General features: G+C 44.4%; 1 protein-coding gene across 6 annotated transcripts in view; it reads left to right on the top strand.

The window, feature by feature from the left end:
• DCAF6 (DDB1 and CUL4 associated factor 6) overlaps positions 1-21,308 on the top strand; it is a 167,783-nt gene that overhangs the window by 64,970 nt on the left and 81,505 nt on the right. For 3 of the 6 annotated variants that reach the window (XM_054046248.1, XM_054046239.1, XM_054046233.1), the window contains exons 8-11: positions 8,267-8,360; positions 14,800-14,919; positions 15,155-15,400; positions 21,002-21,169. In XM_054046248.1, the coding sequence (XP_053902223.1) occupies positions 8,267-8,360; positions 14,800-14,919; positions 15,155-15,400; positions 21,002-21,169 (628 nt within the window). The remainder of the gene's footprint in view (positions 1-8,266; positions 8,361-14,799; positions 14,920-15,154; positions 15,401-21,001; positions 21,170-21,308) is intronic. The other 3 variants (XM_054046263.1, XM_054046268.1, XM_054046257.1) reach the window with 1 other exon arrangement.

Here is a 21,308-nt window from a genome sequence, read left to right as displayed (position 1 = left end):
GTGAAAGTAGCAGCAGTTTATCTGAAGCTGTTGCTTTGCCTTCTGTGCAATTGAGCACTTGCCTTGGTGATGTAAGTGAAAAAAGATTCATAGATTCTAGGACTGGAAGGGACCTCGAGAGGTCGAGTCCAGTCCCCTGCCCGCATGGCAGGACCAAATACTGTCTAGACCATCCCTGATAGACATTTATCTAACCTACTCTTAAATATCTCCAGAGATGGAGATTCCATCACCTCCCTAGGCAATTTATTCCAGTGTTTAACCACCCTGACAGGAACTTTTTCCTAATGTCCAACCTAGACCTCCCTTGCTGTAGTTTAAGCCAGGAGTGACTCCTTCTTGTTCTATCCTTAGAGGCTAAGGTGTACAAGTTTTCTCCCTCCTCCTTATGATAGAGTTCCCCTCCACCTCTAGCCTTTCCTGGTCATTAGATTGCCACTGATCAGAATGTTCCTTATCCTGCTTCTCCCTTTCATTACTACTTATGGATTCCATGGCAGCATTCTCATATGTTTCCACATGAATGCATCAGAAGAATCTTTCTGTTTGTCAGCAGCGGCACCATTTTCTCTGATCATATACACCTCAGGCATTTTTTCATTGTGTAAAACATGTGTATTAAGGGAGTATTACCTAACCAAGGGTGATTGAGAGGGAAGGGAGTTGCAGGACAGAGGAGAGCATAAACAAGGTTTGGGCAGGATTCTAGTTCCTCCCTTAACATCCCCGGTGGCTCCCCCATTCCCTATGCATGCTACAAAGTATATATCTTCACTGCAAAGTTACTTGAGTGATCAGGACCTGGGTTAGCCTAACGCAAGGTGAGCAGCCACACTATAAACCAAACTTGAGTTACAGTGTCCTCATTGGTACTGAATTCACCTATGTGAGGTGCTAGGCCTTCTTGGGGCTTATCCCATGATTCTTTGTGCTGCAGTAAACTGAGCCACTCTGTGGTTGTGGGAAAACTTCTGTCCTGGGCATAAGAGGAATTGTGGGAAGGTCCTTTGGAGGACTATCAGAACTCGAGTTGCTTAACCTGCATCCTCCTGGATAGTCAAGGGTTAGCTGCCCAAATGAAAGCCTCTCTTGGGTGTTAGTCTGTGTCTCAGAATGGACCAAGTAGGCCTGGTTGAGAGTACCACAGAACTTGGGTCAAACGTTTGTGTGTGTGGATGGAGAGCCAGGTTAATGGCAACACCTGAATAAGAGCCCAGATTAACTCTTTGGTGAAGTTATCCAAAGAGGCTGCTGAAGGTGACTCCTCAAAAACCCTCCCACCTTCCTGCCCTGCTCCCGCCGTGGCCCATGATGTATCTGACTGCTGGAACAGATCACAGTTCAAGGCTACAGGCTCAGGCAGCAGCCATATCACCTCAAGTTTCTTCTCTTTGCTCTCATCTTACTTGCCTCAGCCTTCTATGGTCCTATACCTCCAGAAACATGTAGCCTGCTGGGGAATGGGGAAGGTGATTAGAGCTACCAAAGAGAATGGGGAATGAAGTGGATGAGGAGAAATCAGCAAAAACGTGTAAAAGAACAGAAAACAATAAGAAAGAAATAAAAGATGACAAGTAAAAAGAACAGAAAAGTTACATGATAGAAGAAAGGAAAGACTGCAGGGAGTGAAGGGATTCAGGTTAGTGGTGGGTGACCTCGCTGCCAAGCCACTGGGGAGCGGGAGGTTGCAACAAAGGTTCGGAACAACTGTACTACTAAGAGGGACCGGTATATTAAGCAATTTCAAAGGTGTGGCTCTGGCAGTCCCCTGTTACTGCAGAATTTTGCTCCAGAATCTAATTTTTCATTTAAAAAGAAATATGTTATGGTTGTGAGAATAGCCTTGAAAACATGAATGCAGTGCAGTGTTATCTTCTTGAGTCTGCAGACTGTCTGAAACAATAGCTTTGAGCTACGAATTCCCCCTTTACCTCAGTGGCTTCTTAATTCAAAACTAAAGACAACTTAAATGTCAGTATTATTTCACTGCTCATTGTCTAGGCAGAAATACCTAGCAAATATGCTTATTGCATAGTCCAAAACTTCCTTTCTAGGTGGTCTGAGCCCTAGCTACCAAAACCGTTACTTCCTCTTCCTGCCCCTGACATTATCTAAGGCAGTGGTTTTCAAACTTTTTTTTCTGGTAACCCAGTTGAAGAAAATTGTTGATGCCCATGACCCAACGTAACTGGGGATGAGGGATTTGGGTGTGGGAGGGGCTCAGGGCTGGGGCAGAGAGTTGGGGATGAGGGCTGCTGGGTGGGGCCAGGAGTGAGCGGTTCAGGGTGTTGGAGGGGGATGGGTCAGGAGGTTGGGGGGGTGCAGGGCTTTGGGCCAGGGGTGCAGGCTCTGGGGTGGGGCTGGGGATGAGGGGTTTGGGATGCAGGAGGGAGCTGTGGGTTTGGGGGGGCAGGGGGTTTGGCTGTGGGGAGGGGGTCAGGGCTGGGGGTGCAGGCTCTGGGGTGAGGCTGGGGATGAGCGAGCTCTCGGTTTGGGGGGTGGGCTCAGGGCTGTGAACCAGCCAATAGGAGTGCAGAGCCATTGCTCAGGGCGGGGACAGTGCACGGAGCCCCGTGACCCCCCCCCCCGCCTAGGAGCTGGACCTGGGGGTGCAGCACGGTGTTGGAACAGGTAGGGACTAGCCTGCCTTAGCTGGGCAGCACTGCCAATGGGACTTTTAACGGCTTGGTCAGCAGTGCTGACCAGAGCTGCAGTGACCCAGTGCCTTACATTCTGTGAGACAGTACTGGGTCGCGACCCACAGTTTGAAAACCACTGATCTAAGGTATAGTTATGTGTCATCGGTGCAAAAATCTGCATCATACAGAAAATAAAAATGCATGGTAAAATAAATTAGATTTAATATCAACACAAGTTACTGTGCTGACTGTATTCATTTTTATATGTAATTTAAATGGTGGTTTTGAATTAAAACTCTGGCTACTGTAGAATTGGTAGGGACATTGCTGAGTCCAGGGACTTTGCTGCAGAATCTAGGCCAGGGGTCTCAAACTCAGATGACCTCGAGGGCCGCATGAGGACTAGTTCATTGGCTCGAGGGCCGCATCACTGACACCCCCCACTTGCTGCCCCTGGCCCCGCCCCGACTCCACCCCTTCCATGAGGCCCCGCCCCTGCCCCACCTCTTCCCTGCCCCCATTCCAACCCCTTCCCCGAAGTCCTCACTCCAACTCTGCCCCCTCCCTGCCCCCAGGGGGTGCAGGAGGGGTGTGGAGTGTGGCAAGGGCTCAGGGCAGGGAGTTGAGGTGCAGGAGGTGTGCAGGGTATGGCAGGGAATTGGGGTGTGGGGTGCAGGATGTGTGCAGGGGGCTCAGGGCAGAGAGTTGGGGTGTGGGAGGGGTGAGGGGTGCAACAGGGGGTTGAGGTGCAGTGTGTGGTAAAGGGCTCCAGGCAGAGGGTTGGGGTGCAGGAAGGGTAAGGGGTGCAGGGTGTGGCAGGGGGCTCCGGGTAGGGGGTTGGGGTGCAGAAGGAGTACGGGCTCCAGCCCAGCGCTACTTACCTAGAGCGGATCCAGGGTGGCAGTGCCGTGCAGCGCAGCCAGGACAGGCTCCCTGCCCTGGCCCTGGCCCTGGCCCCGGCCCCGCTCTGCTCCGCTCCAGGAAGCAGCACCAGGTGCTGGTCTTGCTGCTCCTCTAGGTACCTCCCCCAAAGCTCCCATTGGCTGTGGTTCCCAGTTCCCGGCCAATGGGAGCTGCAAGAGCATGGAGCCCTCTACTCGCCTCCTACCCCCCTGCCCGGGGCTGCAGGGACATACAGTAGTTCAGCCACTTCAGGGAGCGGCGTGGGGCTCACGGCGGCACGGGGTAGGTGCGGGGGGCTTGGCGGGCTGCACAAAAGAACCCCACGGGCCACATGCGGCCCGCAGGCCATGTGTTTGAGACCTCTGATCTAGGCCCAACTTATTTTGGAATAAACAGAGCCTTGGTTAATGCACTAAAGTTAATACAGTGTAGAATAAACTGTGCAAGGGGTAGGGTTGTGGCTGTTTTGGGAGTCGTAGCGTGAAATTTTAATATTTTTGTCTGACTAAAATTAGCCTTAACATTGTCTTAATATAGCATTATGCTTAATTATATTTGATTTGTGTGTATTGCTATTTGTGATGGAAACTACAAGAGTTGTGCAACTTGATGAATACACTTTTTATTTCACCTATATACTCAATATTTTCCTGTTCTTCTTTGAGTGCTTGCTCATGTTGATTCCATTCTAGATGTGTGCACGCCCACGTGCACATTCGTCGGAGTTTTTTGCTTTAGCAGTATCCGTAGGGTTGGCTGTGGTGCCCCCTTGAAAGCCACACTCATGCGTTGGTATATTAGGCGCTGCTGGCCCTTCGCCCTCTCAGTTCCTTCTTGCTGCCCATGATGGTTGGTCCAGAGTACCTCCTCCTTGCATTGCAAAAGCATTAGCAGTTCTTTACAATCCATATACTGCCCCCCCCCCGTCCCCACCCTGTAGTTTGTAGGTACTTAATTAGCCATTAAGTTAAGTGTTAAGTAGTTTGGTAGTTAGAGTCCTGGCTGGGACTTTGCCCTGGAGCGGGACAGGCCCTTTTCCCCCAGCTTCTAACCATGCTCATCATGCAACAGGCCAGTGCCTATTAATGCTCCCCCCCCCCCCCCAAAAAAAAAAGCTGTTTGAAGTGCTTGGGGAAGTCCCATAGAAAGGACTAATGCAGAATCTGTAAAAAAACAAAACAAAAAAACCGCAACTTTTGCCCTTGAACCCAAAAGGGGCGGGATATCTGCCTTCGAGGGCAGGGGTAGATGCTGGCTTCTGGCCCACGCTGCTCCCAGCCTCAGCACTTGGGATCTGGGCACCGGGTTTCAGCTGTGGGGCTCTGTGGCCCCCCTGAAAGGACTCGTGGACCCTAGGGGGCCCTGGACCCCCCGTTGAGAACTGCTGGCCAAATCGTTGTGGCAGACCCCCTCTTCCATTCCGCTGACTTCTAAGAAGGCGGAAAAGAAGTACTACGTCCCTGCAAAAGAGTTTGAATATCTGTATGCACACCCTCCTGCAGCGTCACTGGTGGTGTCCGCTATTAATGAAAAGGACAGGGAGGGCCAAATCAGTGGTATGCCAAAAAACAAAGACACCAAGAGACTGGATTTGTTTGGCAGGAAAATTTATTCAACGGACACCGTGCAATTTCAGGTGTCTAACCACCAGGCCCTGTTAAGCAGGTACAGTTTTAATCTGTGGGACTCCATTAGCAAATTCAAGGAGGCCTTCCCACAAGACCGAGCCCAGGAGTTTGCTGCTTTAGTGGAAGAAGGCGAGAGTGGCCTTCCATGTGGCTTGGGACGCTACGGACTTGGCAGCCAGGGTGGTCACCTCTGTGGTAGTCATGAGGTGCAGGTACTGGTTGCAGTCCTCCAGGTTATCCCAGGAGATGCAGACCACCATTCAGGACCTCCTGTTTGAGGGGGCAGGGCTCTTCTCCAAGTTCACGGTCACAAGTCTCCCCGGCCTTAAAGACTCCTGTGCCACCCTCTGCTCCTTTGGCCTTCATACCCCTCAGCAGGCCAGAAAGCCATTTTGTTCTCTGCCTCCCCAGTCTAGGTCCTAGGAACTCCCTGGCTGAGCGTCTACAGGAGAAAGGATAGCGACAAGGGGTCTAAGCAGTGACACCTGTTGTCTTCCTGTTTGTCTGTTCAGTGTGGCCCTTCCAGGAACCAAGGAGGCCAGAAGCAGGTATTTTAAGGGTGTGCTCGAGGACGGTGCCCCAGTCACATCCCAGGATCCACCCTCCCACTCTTTCCTCAACTACCTGCCCCTTCCATTCGGCCTGATCATGGCTGACCTCGGACCATTGGATGCTTAACGTAATATCTTCAGGTTACAAGCTGCACCCTCAGGCCCCTGCAGGGGTGGCTGGCATCAGTCTACGTCCCCACAGACATAGCGTGGACTGGTAGTCAAGGTCTTGGACCACGTCCTGTCTTCACTCGCATGGTGGCAGAATCTTGCATCGGTGTTGGAGGGGGTTCCCTTCGCAGCTCCGATGACCCTCGTCTCTGATGCCTCGGACCTGAAGTGGGGAACCCACCTGGGCGATCTCAGCATGCAAGATCATTGTTCGAGTCACGATCACTCCCTACACATCAACGTCAGGGAGTTAAGAGCGGTTCGCCTGGCCTGCCAAGCCTTCCTACCTCACATAAGAAGCAGGATGATCCAGGTCCTGATGGACAATACAGTGGCTATGTACTATATCAACAAGCAAGGTCGTCTGCACTTTGCCAAGAAACCCTCAGGCTCTGGGACTTCTAAGAACAACATGACACCCATCTCATAGCCGAACACCTCCCTGGGTCCAGGAACGCCTTGGCAGATCGACTCAGCAGGACCGTCTCGTCTCGTCATGAGCTGTCCCTCCATCCGGAAGTGGTCAGCATCATCTTCCAAAGGTGGGGGACTCCCCGGGACCTGTTCACATCCAGGCAGAGCAGGAAATATCACGTTTTCTGCTGTATTCAGGGGATCAACAGAGGCTCCCTGTTGGATGCTTTTCTGCTCCTGTGGTCGGGGGCTCTGTTGTACACCTTCTTCCCAGTGCTGTTAATTCACAGAATCCTCATGAAGATCAAACTGGACCAGGCGAAGGTGATCCTCATAGTGCCGGCTTGGACGTGCCAGCACTGGTTTGGCATGCTGCTGGGCCTCTTCTGACTGCTCTGTTACAGCTACTGCTCAGGCTGGACCTGCCAAAAACCACGGCAGTCTTCTGCATCCAAACCTGGCGGTGCTGCACTTGATGGCTTGGCTGCTGCATGGTTAGCAGAGGAGCAGGAGTGTGCTTGTCCGGTGTCCAACAGGTCTTGTGGGGTAGCAGAAAACCCTCCATCAGAGCTACCTATCTGGCCGAATGGAAGCGGTTCACCTATTGGATTTTGGATAAAGGCATTCAGCCCAAGCAGGCCTCGCTGCAGTTAATCCTGGACTACCTTCTGGATCTCAAGTTCCAAGGCCTGTCCCTTTCATCTAACAAGGTCCCCTTGGCCACTATCTCGGCCTTCTGTTCGCCTCTCGAGGGCAGGTTGGTTTTTGCCCAGGACATGACTGCTAGGTTCCTTAAGGGCTCTGAGCGCCTATACCCACATGTCAGGGACCCCGTCCCTCTGTGGGACCTGAATCTTGTGCTGTCACGGCTCATGGGACTCCCCCTTCAAGCCTCTGGCTTTCTGCTCTCTCCTTCTCCTTTCCTGGAAGGTTGTGTTCTTGGTTGCAATAACATCTGCCTGCAGGGTCTCTGAGATTAGGGCGCTTACCTCAGAACTGCCCTATACGGTCTTTTACAAAGACAAGGTCCAGCTGTGGCTGCACCCAGCTTTCCTGCCCAAGGAGGACCTCAGTTTCATATGGGCCAGGATATTTACTTACCTGTTTTTTCCCAAAGTCATATAAGTCAGAGGATGAGCGTAGGTTGCATTCCCTAGATGTCAGGAGGACACTAACCTTGAAACGACCAAGCCATTTTGTAAGTTGATACAGTTGTTTGTCACAGTGGCCGACAGGATGAAAGGTTGTCCGGTGTCTGCTCAAAGAATTTCTTCTTGGATCACTGCCTGCATTCGCTGCTGCTAGGATCCGGCAAAGGTGAACCCTCCAGCGATCATAACCGCCCATTCAACTGGGACACAAGCCTCTTCGGCAGCTTTCCTGGCTCAAGTGCCTATCCAGGACATCTGTAGGGCCATCTGGTCGTCCCATTACGTACTTACCCAGCTGTAGGGCCACCAATGTTCATGTCCCATTACGTACTTACCCAGCAAGCCTGGGATGATGCTGGCTTCGCTGGAGCAGTGCTGCAAGCTGCAAGACCGTAAACTCCGAGCCCACCTCCCAGAATACTGCTTGAGTCACCTAGAACGGAATCGACATGAGCAAGCACTCGAAGAAAAAACGGTTACCTACCTTTTTGTAACTGTTGTTCTTCGAGATGTGTTGCTCATGTCCATTCCATTACCTGCCCTGCCTCCCCTCTGTCAGAGTTGCCAGCAAGAAGGAACTGAGAGGGTGTAGGGCCGGCAGCACCTAATAAACCAGCGCATGAGCGTGGCCATAGCCGACCTTACGGATACTGCTAAGACAGAAATCTCCAACTGTACACATGGATGCGCACACACCTAGAATGAATTGGACATGAGCAACACATCTTGAAGAATAACAGTTATGGAAGGTAGGTAACCGTTTTATTTATTTATTTATATAATACCATTGCTTATCTTTATTTTTCTAGTTACGGCAACCTCCTGTTAAACGTTTGAGACTAAGAGGGGATTGGTCAGATACGGGGCCAAGAGCAAGGCCTGAGAGTGAACGAGAAAGAGATGGTAATGTGTGGTTATTTTAATTGTTGTTTCTAGTATTCCTGAAATATATAAAGTGTTAAAACATGATTATCTGCAGTTTTTAAGGATCATACCAAATTTTAGAATTTTTCACTTATAGTTTAACATAAGATGAAAAATGTTGCTGTATTGAATGTAGTAAATTTTAGGTCCTTTCTGCATTAGGGAAATTCTCATCAGTGCAGTTAATAGTTTAGGTGCACCGTACCTGTGTGAACTAAGATTTACTGAATTAAGTTTACACCAGTGTGAATTTCCTTAATGTAGATATGGCGTTACTTTTTGCTAAAGCTACAAGAGGAAATACTGTGTAATAATTAAATCTGGTATCAAAACAATAGTGTTTCAATCCTGATTCTGCCACTGATTCATTAGTTACAGTTGCAAAGTCATTTAATTTTGATGCCTATGCTTCCACATCTGTAAAGTAATATTACGCAGTTGCTGGAACCAGAAGCAGTTAATAGAGGCGGTTAATAGGTCCAAAAATTGCTTTGCCAGTAATAAAGTAGGGTCAGCAAACGGTGATCCTATTGCATTTTAAGTTGGAAAGCTTGGGGAGAGTTGCTGTCTTTTGTTAATGACATCTTCCCCTTTGCCCTTTAGTGCATTTTCATCTGCATATCCATAATGATCTCTTCTCTCATCTTCATGTGTGTTTGTATGATTTTTTTTTATACTCCACATTTCTATAGGCCCCACTCATTTTTTAGCTTTATTTCTTCCCACATCACCTCTTGGCTACAGCTCCTACTTGGTTCTTGCTCCTCACCTTCTGTCTGCATCCTCTCCTCTTGGCAGTTACGTTTAATTTTTTTCTTGTTATTTTTTTCACTGTTCTTCTCTTTTTGGTTACGTGCTTTCTCATATCAGCAATGGTCTGGCTTGAAAAGATTTTGAAAAGTGGCTATGCTAGTTCCCCTTCTTCCTAAAATCTGTCCTTTTTTCTCATCTCCTCTTTTAGGTCATCTCTTCCACTCACCTCTTCCTACCTCGAAAAACTACTCTTTGTGTCCATCTCTTTTGCCTCAAACCTTTCCCATCACCCTGTAGTCTCTCTGTCCCTCTAGCTTCTCACATAAACAATCACTTCTCATCTCCAGATGATTTGAGGTTTGAGAGGGATACTGAAAACACTCTCTCGTTCATCCTACTTCCCTCCTCTGCAGCAAGTGTTTTTGGAACCAAGCAAAACTGACAAACATTAGAAAAAGAGATGCAACAAAGAAAAATGAAAAACTCCAACTCTGGCTTGTGGTGTGATTCTGACATTCCTCTCCTCTTCTTCTGGGCCATTTGTCTAGGCAGCTCTCACAGGTATTCAGAACAATGGCAAGTCCACTTGTCTTTTTGCTGCCTCAGATGTCCATTCTTTTTTCAGCAAAAAAAATCTTTCAGACATTTCTAAACAATTGCAGAGTTGTTTTATTTTACAAGAATTACAGGAGTAATAGCTTAAAGTACAGACTTTTTCATTTTTTATGTGCTGTAGACACGTGGGCACATGTTCCGAATCCATGGATAAAAAGTCTTTAGGCACATGAGCCTAGCAACTTTGTCAACAAGAAGTTTAGGAAAAAAGTGTCGGGAAATGCGGGGGCAGGGGGGAATCAAGAAACCAAGAAAATAATGGAAGTAAATTCTGTGACGCTTTGAGATAAAGATATGCTTTAAAATTGTCCAAAAGTTTAGGTATCTTAAAATACATCACAAGCTTTGCTGCTTTTTGCCCCATCAAAAGAATATTCAGGGTCACAGGAAGACATTTGTGTGTACCTCAACACACACACCTTTGAAAATTAGGAAAACTCATGTTTTTACAGAAAATGCTTTTTTCCCTTGTAGGTCTTTTTTTTTTTTTTTTTTTTTTTTGCACTCAATGTGAATTTAATTGCTGGATGTCCTTTTTTTTTTTAATCACACTATCTTCTAAACACCCACACACCCACCCCGTTACCCAGGGTTTTCAGAACCCAAAGCAGTGGTAACTTTCCTGTTTTTCTCCAGGCGGTGTCAGGAATAAATCAATGGGGACGCAGTTCTGCCATCTGATATGATTAGGGCCCTACCAAATTCATGGTCCATTTGGGCCAATTTCACCATCATAGGATTTTAAAAATAGTAAATTTCATGATTTCTGCTATTTAAATCTGAAATTTCACTGTGTTGTAATTGTAGGGGTCCTGACCCAAAAAAGAGTTGGGGGTGGGGGGGGGTTGCAAGGTTATTGTAGGGAGGGTTGCAGTACTGCTACCCTTACTTCTGCGCTGCTGCTGGCAACAGCGCTGTTTTCAGACCTGGGCAGCTGGAGAGCAGCAGGTGCTGGCCGGGAGCCCAGCTGTGAAGGCAGAGCCGCTTCCAGCAGCAGGACAGAAGTAAGGATGGCATGGTATGGTATTGATACCCTTACTTCTATGTTCCTGCCTGCAGAACTGGGCGGTCAGCAGCTGCAACTCTCTGACCACCTAGCTCTGAAGCCAGCAGTGCAGAATTAAGGGTGTCATGGTATAGTATTGACACCCTTACTTCTACACTGCTGCTGGTGGGGTGCCGCCTTCAGGGCTGGGTACCCGGCCAACAGCCGCCGCTCCCCGGTTGCCTAGCTCTGAAGGCAGCGCAGAAGTAAGGGTGGCAATACCACGACCCCCCTAAAATAAACTTGTGACCCCCCCCTCCCCCGCAACTCCCTTTTGGGCAGGACCCCCAATTTGAGAAACATTGGTCTTCCCCATGAAATCTGTATAGTATAGGGTAAAAGCACACAAAAGCCCAGATTTTACGGGTTGGGAGACCAGATTTCACGGTCCGTGACTCATTTTTCATGGCTGTGAATTTGGTAGGGCCCTAGATATAATTGATACAAACTACTTTTTAATTCGATTTTAAGCACGCACGCATGCGCAAACACACACGCATGCTGTCACAGTAGGTTTCAGAGCATCTTAAACCTTTATATTTACCTAAGTTAAGATGGTTTCAAAGGATCAACAACTTGGCTTCCAGATTTCAGCTTTTATCCAGCTTATGGGGAATTTTAGAATTCAGATCCTTGCCCAAAGAAAACTTCCTCGGACTGCTCCCAAGCACACTTTCTAATTAAACTTTTTATACATTTTCTCCAAACAAAGCACGTACAGTAGAACCACAGAGTTACGAACTGACTGGTCAATCACTCACCTCATTTGGAACCGGAAGTACGCTGTCAGGCAGCAGAGACCAAAAAAAAGCAAATACTGTACAGTACGGTACTGTGTTAAATGTAAACTACTAAAAAATAAAGGGAAAGTTTAAAAAAAAAAAAAAGTTTTGACAAGGTAAGGAAACTGTTTCTGTGCTTGTTTCATTTTAATTAAGATGGTTCAAAGCAGCATTTTTCTTCTGCATAGTAAGGTTTCAAAGCTGTATTAAGTCAATGTTCAGTTGCAAACTCAAAAGAATAACCGTAACGTTTTGTTCGGAGTTACGAATAACTTCCATTCCTAAGGCTTTCATAACTCTGAGATTCTTCTGTAACTCATAATAGCCCCTAATAGACTAACAATTTTCCTAGCAATAGCCAGTGACAATTCTTTATTCTCATATCAGCGAAGCATTTCTGATCATAATAAGAATAAAACTTGCATCAGAGGGGCCTAAAACCAAGGTCATCTGTCAACACATTCCTTTTATTTTCATGAAACCTTAACTCCTGTCCCAGCCTCCCATTCTGATTAGCAGAGCTGCAAACATGCAGCTGTGTGACCTTGCCTCTCAGGGCCTAAGATTTTCCTTGCTATGTGATGTTTGGGTTTCAGGTGGCAGTGGTTGAACATACAAAATGGCTGACTCCAGTACTGCCAAATTCTGGGATACACATAGGTATATTAAATTTGGGGACTACAACTCCACCCACCTAATTTTTCCTGTCACCGAGGTTGTCTGTCATTCAGGTTATCTGAATATTTCTTCCCTTGCTCCTCCATAGGTTTCCTTTCTTTTCTCCATTTCACTTGGCCCCCTATATGAGCTATGGCTAGTTCAACAATGCTACTTTCACTAAGCCTGCAGCTTCAGCACCTTGACTCTCATCTGATACAGCTAAATAGTGGCTGATGTGCTGGGGACAGCAGCTACATTGTATTAGTTAGGCAAGTGGGTGAGCTGAGACTTCTGTTGTGCTAAATTATCTGTTTATTACCTCATCCTTCCACCTTATATCCATTGCCTTTCTTATCTACCCTCCTCCTCTAACCCCTCCAGTTGTTCTGGTGGACTCCATCCCATCTCCTGATCTTCCTTGCGCTCATGCCCTACCTTATTCTTCTCCTTAACTTCTTGCTCTCTTCTGGCTTTCCCCCCTCACAATACAAAAATGCTTTAATCTCTCCTATTTTACAAAACCAAACCTTAAGCCCACTTGCCTCTCCAACTGTCATCCGATCTCCTTTAATCTCTAAGCTCATTGAACGCGCTGTTTACAACTGCTGTCTGGAGTTTCTCTTCAATCCAACTTCTGTCCCTTGCATTCCACTGAAACCACTCTTGCCAAAGAAAATGACTCCTTCATAGCTACTGTTCAGAACCAGTTCTCCATCCTTATCCTCCTTGACTTGTCAGGCACTTTTGACACAGCTGACCATGCTCTTCTTGGAATCATGTCTGTCTTAGGTTCTGTGACACTGTCCTCTCCTGGTTCTCCTCCTACCTCTATAATCACTCCTTCATTGTGTCTTTTGGACAATCCTCTTCATCTGCCCTTGATCTTTCTTCAGGACTTCCACAGGGCTCTGTCATTGGTTACCTTCTCTTCTCCCTCTACCCCTTATCTCTGGGTAATTTCATCTGCAAACACAAATTCAACTACCATCTCTATGTTGACAACAAAGATCTACCTTTCTCCTGCAGACCTGTCTCCTTCTGTCCAAACTAAAATCTTGGCCTGTGTTTCTGACTTATTCTTGTGGATGTCTAGCTACAAGCTCAGTCTGCAAAAGAGCTCTTAATCTCCCTCTTCTGCCCAAGCCCCTTTCTCAAACACTGTGGACAACATCATCTCCCTGCTGGTCACTCAGGCCCATAACTTGGGTATTATCTTTAACTCGGACCTCTTTATGGGTCCTTACATCCAGGTTATATCTAAATTTTGCTGTTTGTTTCTGTATAACATATCTAAAATTACAGCCTTTCTGTCCATCGACACAGCTAAAACTCTCATGCAAGCTCTTGTCACGCATCTTGGTTTCTGCAACATCCTTTTCTCTAGCTGTGACAAATGCAGTTTTGCCCCACTCATATCCATCCAGAGTGCTGCTGCAAAGATCATTTTCCTCGTCTGTCACTTTGACCAGGTCACCCCTCTCTTTGAATCCTTTCACTGCTCCCCCTTCTGTCACATCAAACATAAGCTACTTGTCTTCATTTTCAAGGGCCATCACAGTCAATCCCCGTCCTACTTGTCGTCTCTTTTGCTATCAAGCTGTCAATATTTGCCTCAGATTTGCTGATGATGCCAGCTGCCACTGTCCACTTGTTAAATTTTCAAACACCCTCATGCTTTCTCCCATGCTGCTTGCCACAGTTGGAAGGCACTCCCTGTAAACATTCACAAAGCTACCTCATTATCCACCTTCAGATCTTTCCTCAAAACTCTCCTTTGTCATAGTTTGTACAAATTTTTTTACAAGGGTTGAATTGCAAGTTTGCTGAAAACTGCCTATCATGCTGACCAATATATTGTCTCATTGTTTCCCTCTAATCCCCCCCGCTTATCTATCCATCTGTTATATTTTGTCTTATGCTTAGTCTCCACCCCAAAGGGTTAACAGTCTGTGTCTTTGTTCTGTGTGTATAGCATCTAGTACAATCGGGTTCTGGTGCATGACTAGGGCTTCTAGGCAATATTGTAATACAAATAATATGTTTACCTGTGGTCTTGAATACAGCATCTTATAACTAGATACATGTCAGTTGTGCAACAAGTGAAATTTATGGAAATTTGAATTCCTTTCTGCCACTTACATTAGATAGTGGAATAATCAGTAAATCACTTTTCCTGCTTTGAAGGTATTATCTAGTAAAAATGTGCTTTTTAATAATAAATAAAATCATAATAATTGTGGGAATCTGAAACAGCTGACCTCTCAACTTTTCTAACAAGTGTTCAAACTGAATACAGTGGAACTCAGTTACAGAAAGTCAGATATAGGGAAACTCCAATTTAATTGCAAAGCAGAATGAAAGTTGAGGTTTTTTTTAGTTTATTGCCATGTTCAAATTGCAATATGAGTTAGAATAACTTAGTGTTACTCTGAAAAAGTGATTTCACTCTGAGGATACCAATATGTATAACTTCAGTACTATGCTTTTTATATGGAAAAATAAACGGGTCTCTTGAATTCTTTCCAAAGTTGCAGATAAAATTTCAATATCTTTATTTTTACAGGGGAGCAAAGTCCTAATGTCTCACTGATGCAGAGGATGTCAGACATGCTATCAAGATGGTTTGAAGAAGCTAGTGAAGTTGCGCAGAGCAACAGAGGACGAGGAAGATCTCGGTCTAGAGGTGATAACTTATTTTAGTAAGGATAAACAGAATTGTTGATAGTACAAGGATTTTTTTTTTAACATGAAAGAGGGAAGTTGGATGAACAAGATCTTCTGGATTGGAAGCTTTCTGGGGCACAAACTGTAGTTTTAGTATATTATACAGTACAGAACATTTTATGTTTGCAAAATATTAAATGATCATACTAAAGGGTCCTTCTCTAAATGTGCATTTGCTGTTTTTTTTCCCAAAGGTGGAACCAGTCGACCAGATGCCTCCATTACTAACAACATACCGCCAAGTGCTGAATCAGAGACTGCAATGGAAGTGGATGGTCCTGAACAGCTTCCATCCTCTTCATCCTCTACAATGTCAGCGCAAGCTCCCTCAACGTCTTCCTCAATAGAAACCCCCCCTTCCACATCCTTACTATCCTCACCTGACAATGAACAAAGACCATCTTTGGAGGCCTCTGCTCATCCTACCCTCCATCAGTCTGGTGAGGAGAAATCCATCCAATATGCCATGGTTTATCAAATTACTTAAATAACAAACTACAATTTTATTGTTGACACATTTTTGGTAATTGATTTATAGTCTTGTTGAGGTCATGCATGTCATGAGTGTAGATTAAATATTTCTATTGTTAAGTGATACTCTCAGGTGTGGCTATAAAGAAATTCTCTTTCCCAAAGAGAGAATCTCAAGGAAAATGACTAATCTAGTTTTTAAAAATTAATTATACTTTTTTTGAGGGGAAAACCCTATATTTTGTATTGTTTAACTGTTTTCTTCATGGCATATAAGTAGATAACCTTCCTCTCCTGCTGAGATTTGGCTGCAGTAGCTCCAACACAATGAATAGCAAAATCTGTCATCTTTTGCTCATCAATGGAAATCTGGAATGATACGTCCCTTTCAGCCAGTATATACACCCAGGTCCTATAGAAACCATGCCAGAATCAACTAGGGCAGTGTTGCTTTGCCTGTTGAAAGTATCTGGATGGACAGGGCTCACCTTGTAGAGTATTCTGTTCCATTTATTAATCTAAGTTCTATTTTCACTTCTAATATTGTAACTGAAGTAGTGCCATTGTCTTAAATGGAGATTTACATTTACATTGGCGTAAATGAAAGGAGAATTTAGCCTAGTTGTTAATATCAATGATCTCTTTGTGGGAGAGAGCTGAGAGACACCCCTCTACACCAATACGCAGAAGAGGGACTGTTTGTCCTGGATCCCTGTGGGTGCATAGTAGCTGGCCAGGGATACCACCTGCAAGAGGTGTTGCCAACTACCACAATTTTCTCACAAATCTCTCAATAATTGGTGTGTTTGCTAGAGCCCCAGCTGCTAGAGTCATGTGTTTACATGAGAATCTCACTTTTTTTTTTTTTTTTTTTTTAACTGAAAGCTAAGTTTCTAGTCCTTATGGCTACAGAGAAAAGCTTTAAGATAAGACCTGAGTGCACCCAAAAGTTTGAGAAACTAGAAGGCAAATAATCCCTGCCCTCCAATTATTATTTTTTAAAAATCTCATGATTTTTTTTTGAGGCTTGACTTGTGATTTTTGAAAATCTGGGGCAGGCAGTACTGTGTAAGGTCCACCCTCTCTCTTCTGATACTTATTGCAGGCATTGTCTGTTGCTGTCCTTGGAGGAGATGACTGATTGCAACTCTTCCAGGCCCTGAGTGGATGTGCTGGGATGAGGGAGAGATGAGATATTTTTTCCCATCTCACAATCTTCTTTGAGAAGCAGCCATAAGAGGAAAGAGAGAGTGCCATTCACTGTGCTATGTCTGCTACAGTCAGACCCTCTGGGACATTATCAGAAAGGGGCAGGCCAGCACTGCTGCCTAAAAACATGGAAGAAAGAGAAGTTAGATATAAATGGATGTTTATTAAAGGTAATTTTAAAAAACCCAAAAACTTTCAAATATACCAATATTAGTCTGGTATCCCAGTTAACTTTCCCTAAAGCAAACAGCAACAATTTTACTCAGTCCAACTGAAGTGTGGTTCATCTCTCCTAATGAATGAGAGAGTCAGGAGCCCATTTTACTGAATATCAGGGGCTTTCAGTTACCTATAGCTTTTGCACACAGCATATTGATGCTGATACTATAACAACCAAGATTTATATTCACAAATTGTCAAAAGCTCAAGGGCTCTGCTATACATAAAATGCAGCAGATTTCAGCCACCCTCATGTATGATACAGAGAGATGGCCACTAAAGACTACAAATCCCGGTATTGATCTGACTGTCATTTTGCTTTGTTTGTTATATGTCACTGTATACTGGGGCCTGTCGTCCCCATGGCTGCACCTACTGTGTTAGAGAACTGCTGCAGGCTACTTTATTAAACGCTGTGGGTTGCATAATGACAACTGTTATAGTGAATCTCCTCCTGCATTATGTAGTTCTGTACCAGCATTTTTCTGACATCTCTCCTACAGAATGCACACTCACTTGAACAAATTTTTCCTTCTGTATTTCTCTGAGTAATTCTGAAACTTTGGGTAAAAGTTTCTCATGCCAGCATGTGGAGTCCAACTGATACCATTATTTCCCAATACATCCCCCTTCTCTCTCTCTCTCCACCACTTCCAATGTCAGATTCCTATCAAACAAGGAACTAAGCAACCTTCACCAAAAAAAATTAATGGAAGGTTGATTCACATCAGGTTTGAAAGATCATATGACTTTTGAGGGCAATGGACATTTTAAACCTACTGTAATTATGTTTAATGAGATCTTTGACTACAACTGGTTAGGATTTCAGTTTTTTGTCTTATCCAGAGATGTTATTCTTACACTGCTCCTGAATTATATGTTCAAATATTAGTTCAGTTATGAATATGAAAAATACCACTCTTTGAATAACCAGCATCTCTCCTGCAGGAGTGATTACAGTAGTAACTTATTGGTCAGGAATAATATGATTCACTGAAGTGGGCTGTAGTCCACGAAAGCTTATGCTCTAATAAATTTGTTAGTCTCTAAGGTTCCACAAGTACTCCTGTTCTTTTTTTGAGATGGTAAAGTTGCACATAGAGAGATGTTGTTACAAAGAGGAGGGAGAAAAATTGTTCTCCTTTACCTTTGAGGATAGGACAAGAAGTAGTGGGCTTAAATTGCAGCAAGGGTGGTTTAGGTTGAGCATTAGGAAAAACTTGCTAACTGTCAGGCTGGTTAAGCACTAGAATAAATTGCCAAGGGAGGTTGTGGAATCTCCATCACTGGAGATTTTTAAGAGCAGGTTAGACAAACACCTATCAGGAATGGTCTGCATATTACTTAGTCCTGCCATGAGTGCAGGGGACTAGACTAGATGACACCTTGAGGTCCCTTTCAGTCTTATGATTCTGTGGTTAGTATCTACAGCTGTATCTGCTCACGCAGGAAGGAGGAAATCGTAGCAGTAAGGCAGGAGGAATGAGAGAGGGACATGGAGAGTGAGAAGGGAAAGTGGAAGGAAATGAAGTGTGAGGTGTAGGCAGGGGTGAAAGTAACTTAAAGGACTTACCGGTACGCCGGAGTCCTGAGCGGGGGCGTGGCCTTCACTGGAAGAGGTGGGGCCTCTACCGGAAGAGGCGGGGCCTTTCGAGATTTAAAGGCCCTCGGGCTGTGGCTGGGAGCACCAGGGCCTTTAAATCACCCCGGAGCTACCAGCTGCAGAGGCGGCTGGGAGCCCTGGGGCTCAGGGGAGAATTAAAGGGCCCGGGGCTCCGGCTGCCGCGGAGCTCTGGGCCCTTTAAATCACCACAGGAGCCCGGCTGCCAGAGCTCCGGCAGGGATTTAAAGGGCCCAGGGCGCCCCGCAGTGGCCCACGTCTGACAAAGTGGGTATTCAACCACAAAAGTTTATGCTCCAATATGTCTGTTAGTCTGTAAGGTGCCACAGGATTCTTTATCGCTTTTAACCTCCCCTTTGAAACCCAAAGATTTTATTACTGTTTATTTGAATCATAGTACATATTTTAAGTCCTTTGCATACTGTGTTGTCCTCAAAGTATATCATACAATGAATGCCTGACTTCCTATTTCAGAAATACTCCTGTTCTTTTACATTTTGAAAAACAATCTATACAGACAATAGCCAGCACAAAAATAATACAAAATGGGATCTTTGTCACATTAGCCACTTCATCTGAAACTTGTTTATATTCTGTTAGAGAAGTTGAAACCTCTCAAATGTATTATTGGATCATTGTTAAAGCTCCTGTAGTGAGACAAATCACTGGAAACTTTTAACTGTAAAATTGAAATTAATCTTCTGTTTCTTTGAGAGAAATTATAGCTGATAGATTTTCATTGCCCTGTCACTTACAAAAAGTTGTTAAAATGGGTATAAAATGAACATATTAGTTTTGGTTTTTGCTCTGTCTGTCTCACTCAACAGAAACTAGGAAATGTCCATTATTGTGATGGTTTTAATATTAATTTTAATGTGCTGCTGTTTTAAATTGGTGATACATTGTAAACTACTCCAGTTTTATGCAACAACCCATATATAAAATGTTAATCAGACTTTATTTCCATAAACTGAGTGGCAGAGAGACACACACACGTTGATTGTGTTTTTGGATACATTTTCTTTATATTAGATGGTCAGATTAATTGGGACAAAATTGAATCCATAGGTTTGTCCCGAATTTAAGCAAGTTCTATCTTATTTTGAACTGAGGAAGTGCCATTGGCATTTATTTTGTTTTCTGACTCCACTTGCTGGCAAGCTGAACTTCTGCTTGAAGATTCTGACTGCTATTAAAAGATTTATTAAAGCAGAAATTCATAGACAAGAAAAATCGGTCCTTTTAAAATGTGAGGGGTAACTTTTTAATAACTTTTAAATAACCATGATTTCTGGACTAAGTGGAACTGAATCCTTTAAGCAAATACTGGAAACTGCAATTTTAGCCACAATTGAGAAATAATTTAAAAAATAATTAAAACATACTTGGAACTTTGATTCCCAAAGTTACAAGGTTTTCTGTTATTTGACAACCCCTCCTGGCATATCTGTTTTGCATGCTGGGGTCCTTTTGGATATATATTTTCCGTTTTCCTTCCTGTTACATTTCATCATCAGCGACCAACTGATTGGTTGTAATTTCCAAAAGTAGTGATAGACAAGGGACACTGGAACCCAAGACCAGAGGAAACCTGAATAGAGCAAGGGAAGGAGGAGAAACAATTTAGACTCGGTAGTAATGATCGATTTCAGCAAATACCAATGAATCAGAGATGGGCCTGGTACCCGAAGGAAAAGTGGGTAGCTGGCAAATAGTAGGAAGAGGGCACGGTGAGAATAGTTAAGTATTTAAGATGGTATCTAAAGAGAGATTAGTGCTAAAAGGCCAGTGGCAGGAAACCTTGGTGATCCTTTTGAGGTACCTTTTTATGGATCTAGTTAGCAGTGTTTTCCAGATTATTATTATTTTTTTTTTTTTAAGGTTTGTATCTGGGAGTGTATAAGTTGAAGGCTACCAGAAAATAGTTGACAATATTAAAAATTGCTGCTTTCTGCTTGGACATCTGTCACCTCTGTTCATAATCCCCTTCCCAGGTATTTTTTCCCCCTAATGGCAGTTGGGATTATATAACTATTTGGTTAAAATGACATTTTAAAATGAAACCATTAAAGTAAGTGTCTTTGAAGTTTTAGCTCGTAGATTAAGATTGCATAACTTTTTCTACTTACCGAGAGTACTAATTTGGTTAAGCATACCAGGAACATATAAAAAGATGAATTTAGGGTTTTTGTTTTATTTTAAATCTATCTTGGTATATTTCATTTTTAAATTTTCTTCAGTTAATCGCTTAAATGGTTGGGGATATGGAGGAGGGCATGTACCATGAAAACTGAACTTCAGACCTCCTGTGATTCATGCATTTAGAAAGGGAAAAACCCAAATTTAAATAAACATTTTGTTTATGCTTCTAATTATTGCACTTTAATAAGCTGCCATATAAAAGAAATACTTTGCTTTTATTCCTCGTAGTATCTGTTGCCTTGCTGTTCAGTCATTTGTTCTTTTCATTGTATGTTCTATGCCTTTTTCTTTTACACCTTTTTTTTCCCCTGTCTGTCAGAATTTTTGGCACCTGAGTTAGCTATACTCCGTAGGGGCCTGCAGCGACTGAGGCTTAAGAAGGCTGAACAACAGAGACAGCGAGAGCTAGCTGAGGGTTCAGCACCACAGTCCTCCACCTCTGATCAGTCTTCCCCTAAGGGCTCCTCACAGGACCCTCAGACTTCAGGTTGTCATTTGTCAAGGTTTCTTAAGCAGCTGATGTAGTTATAGTTTGTGCTGCTATTGTTTGCTGAGATGCTTCCTCTTCAGAACAAAACAGTTAATGCACTTGCGGCTTATTTTTACCTTGCGTGTGGTGGTGTTAT

The sequence above is a fragment of the Malaclemys terrapin genome, chromosome 1 (genome assembly GCF_027887155.1).
Source record: "Malaclemys terrapin pileata isolate rMalTer1 chromosome 1, rMalTer1.hap1, whole genome shotgun sequence".
NCBI classification, from domain to species: Eukaryota; Metazoa; Chordata; order Testudines; family Emydidae; genus Malaclemys; species Malaclemys terrapin.
The sequence above is the reverse complement of the archived record's forward strand: the minus strand, read 5'-3'. Positions and strand labels throughout refer to the sequence as shown.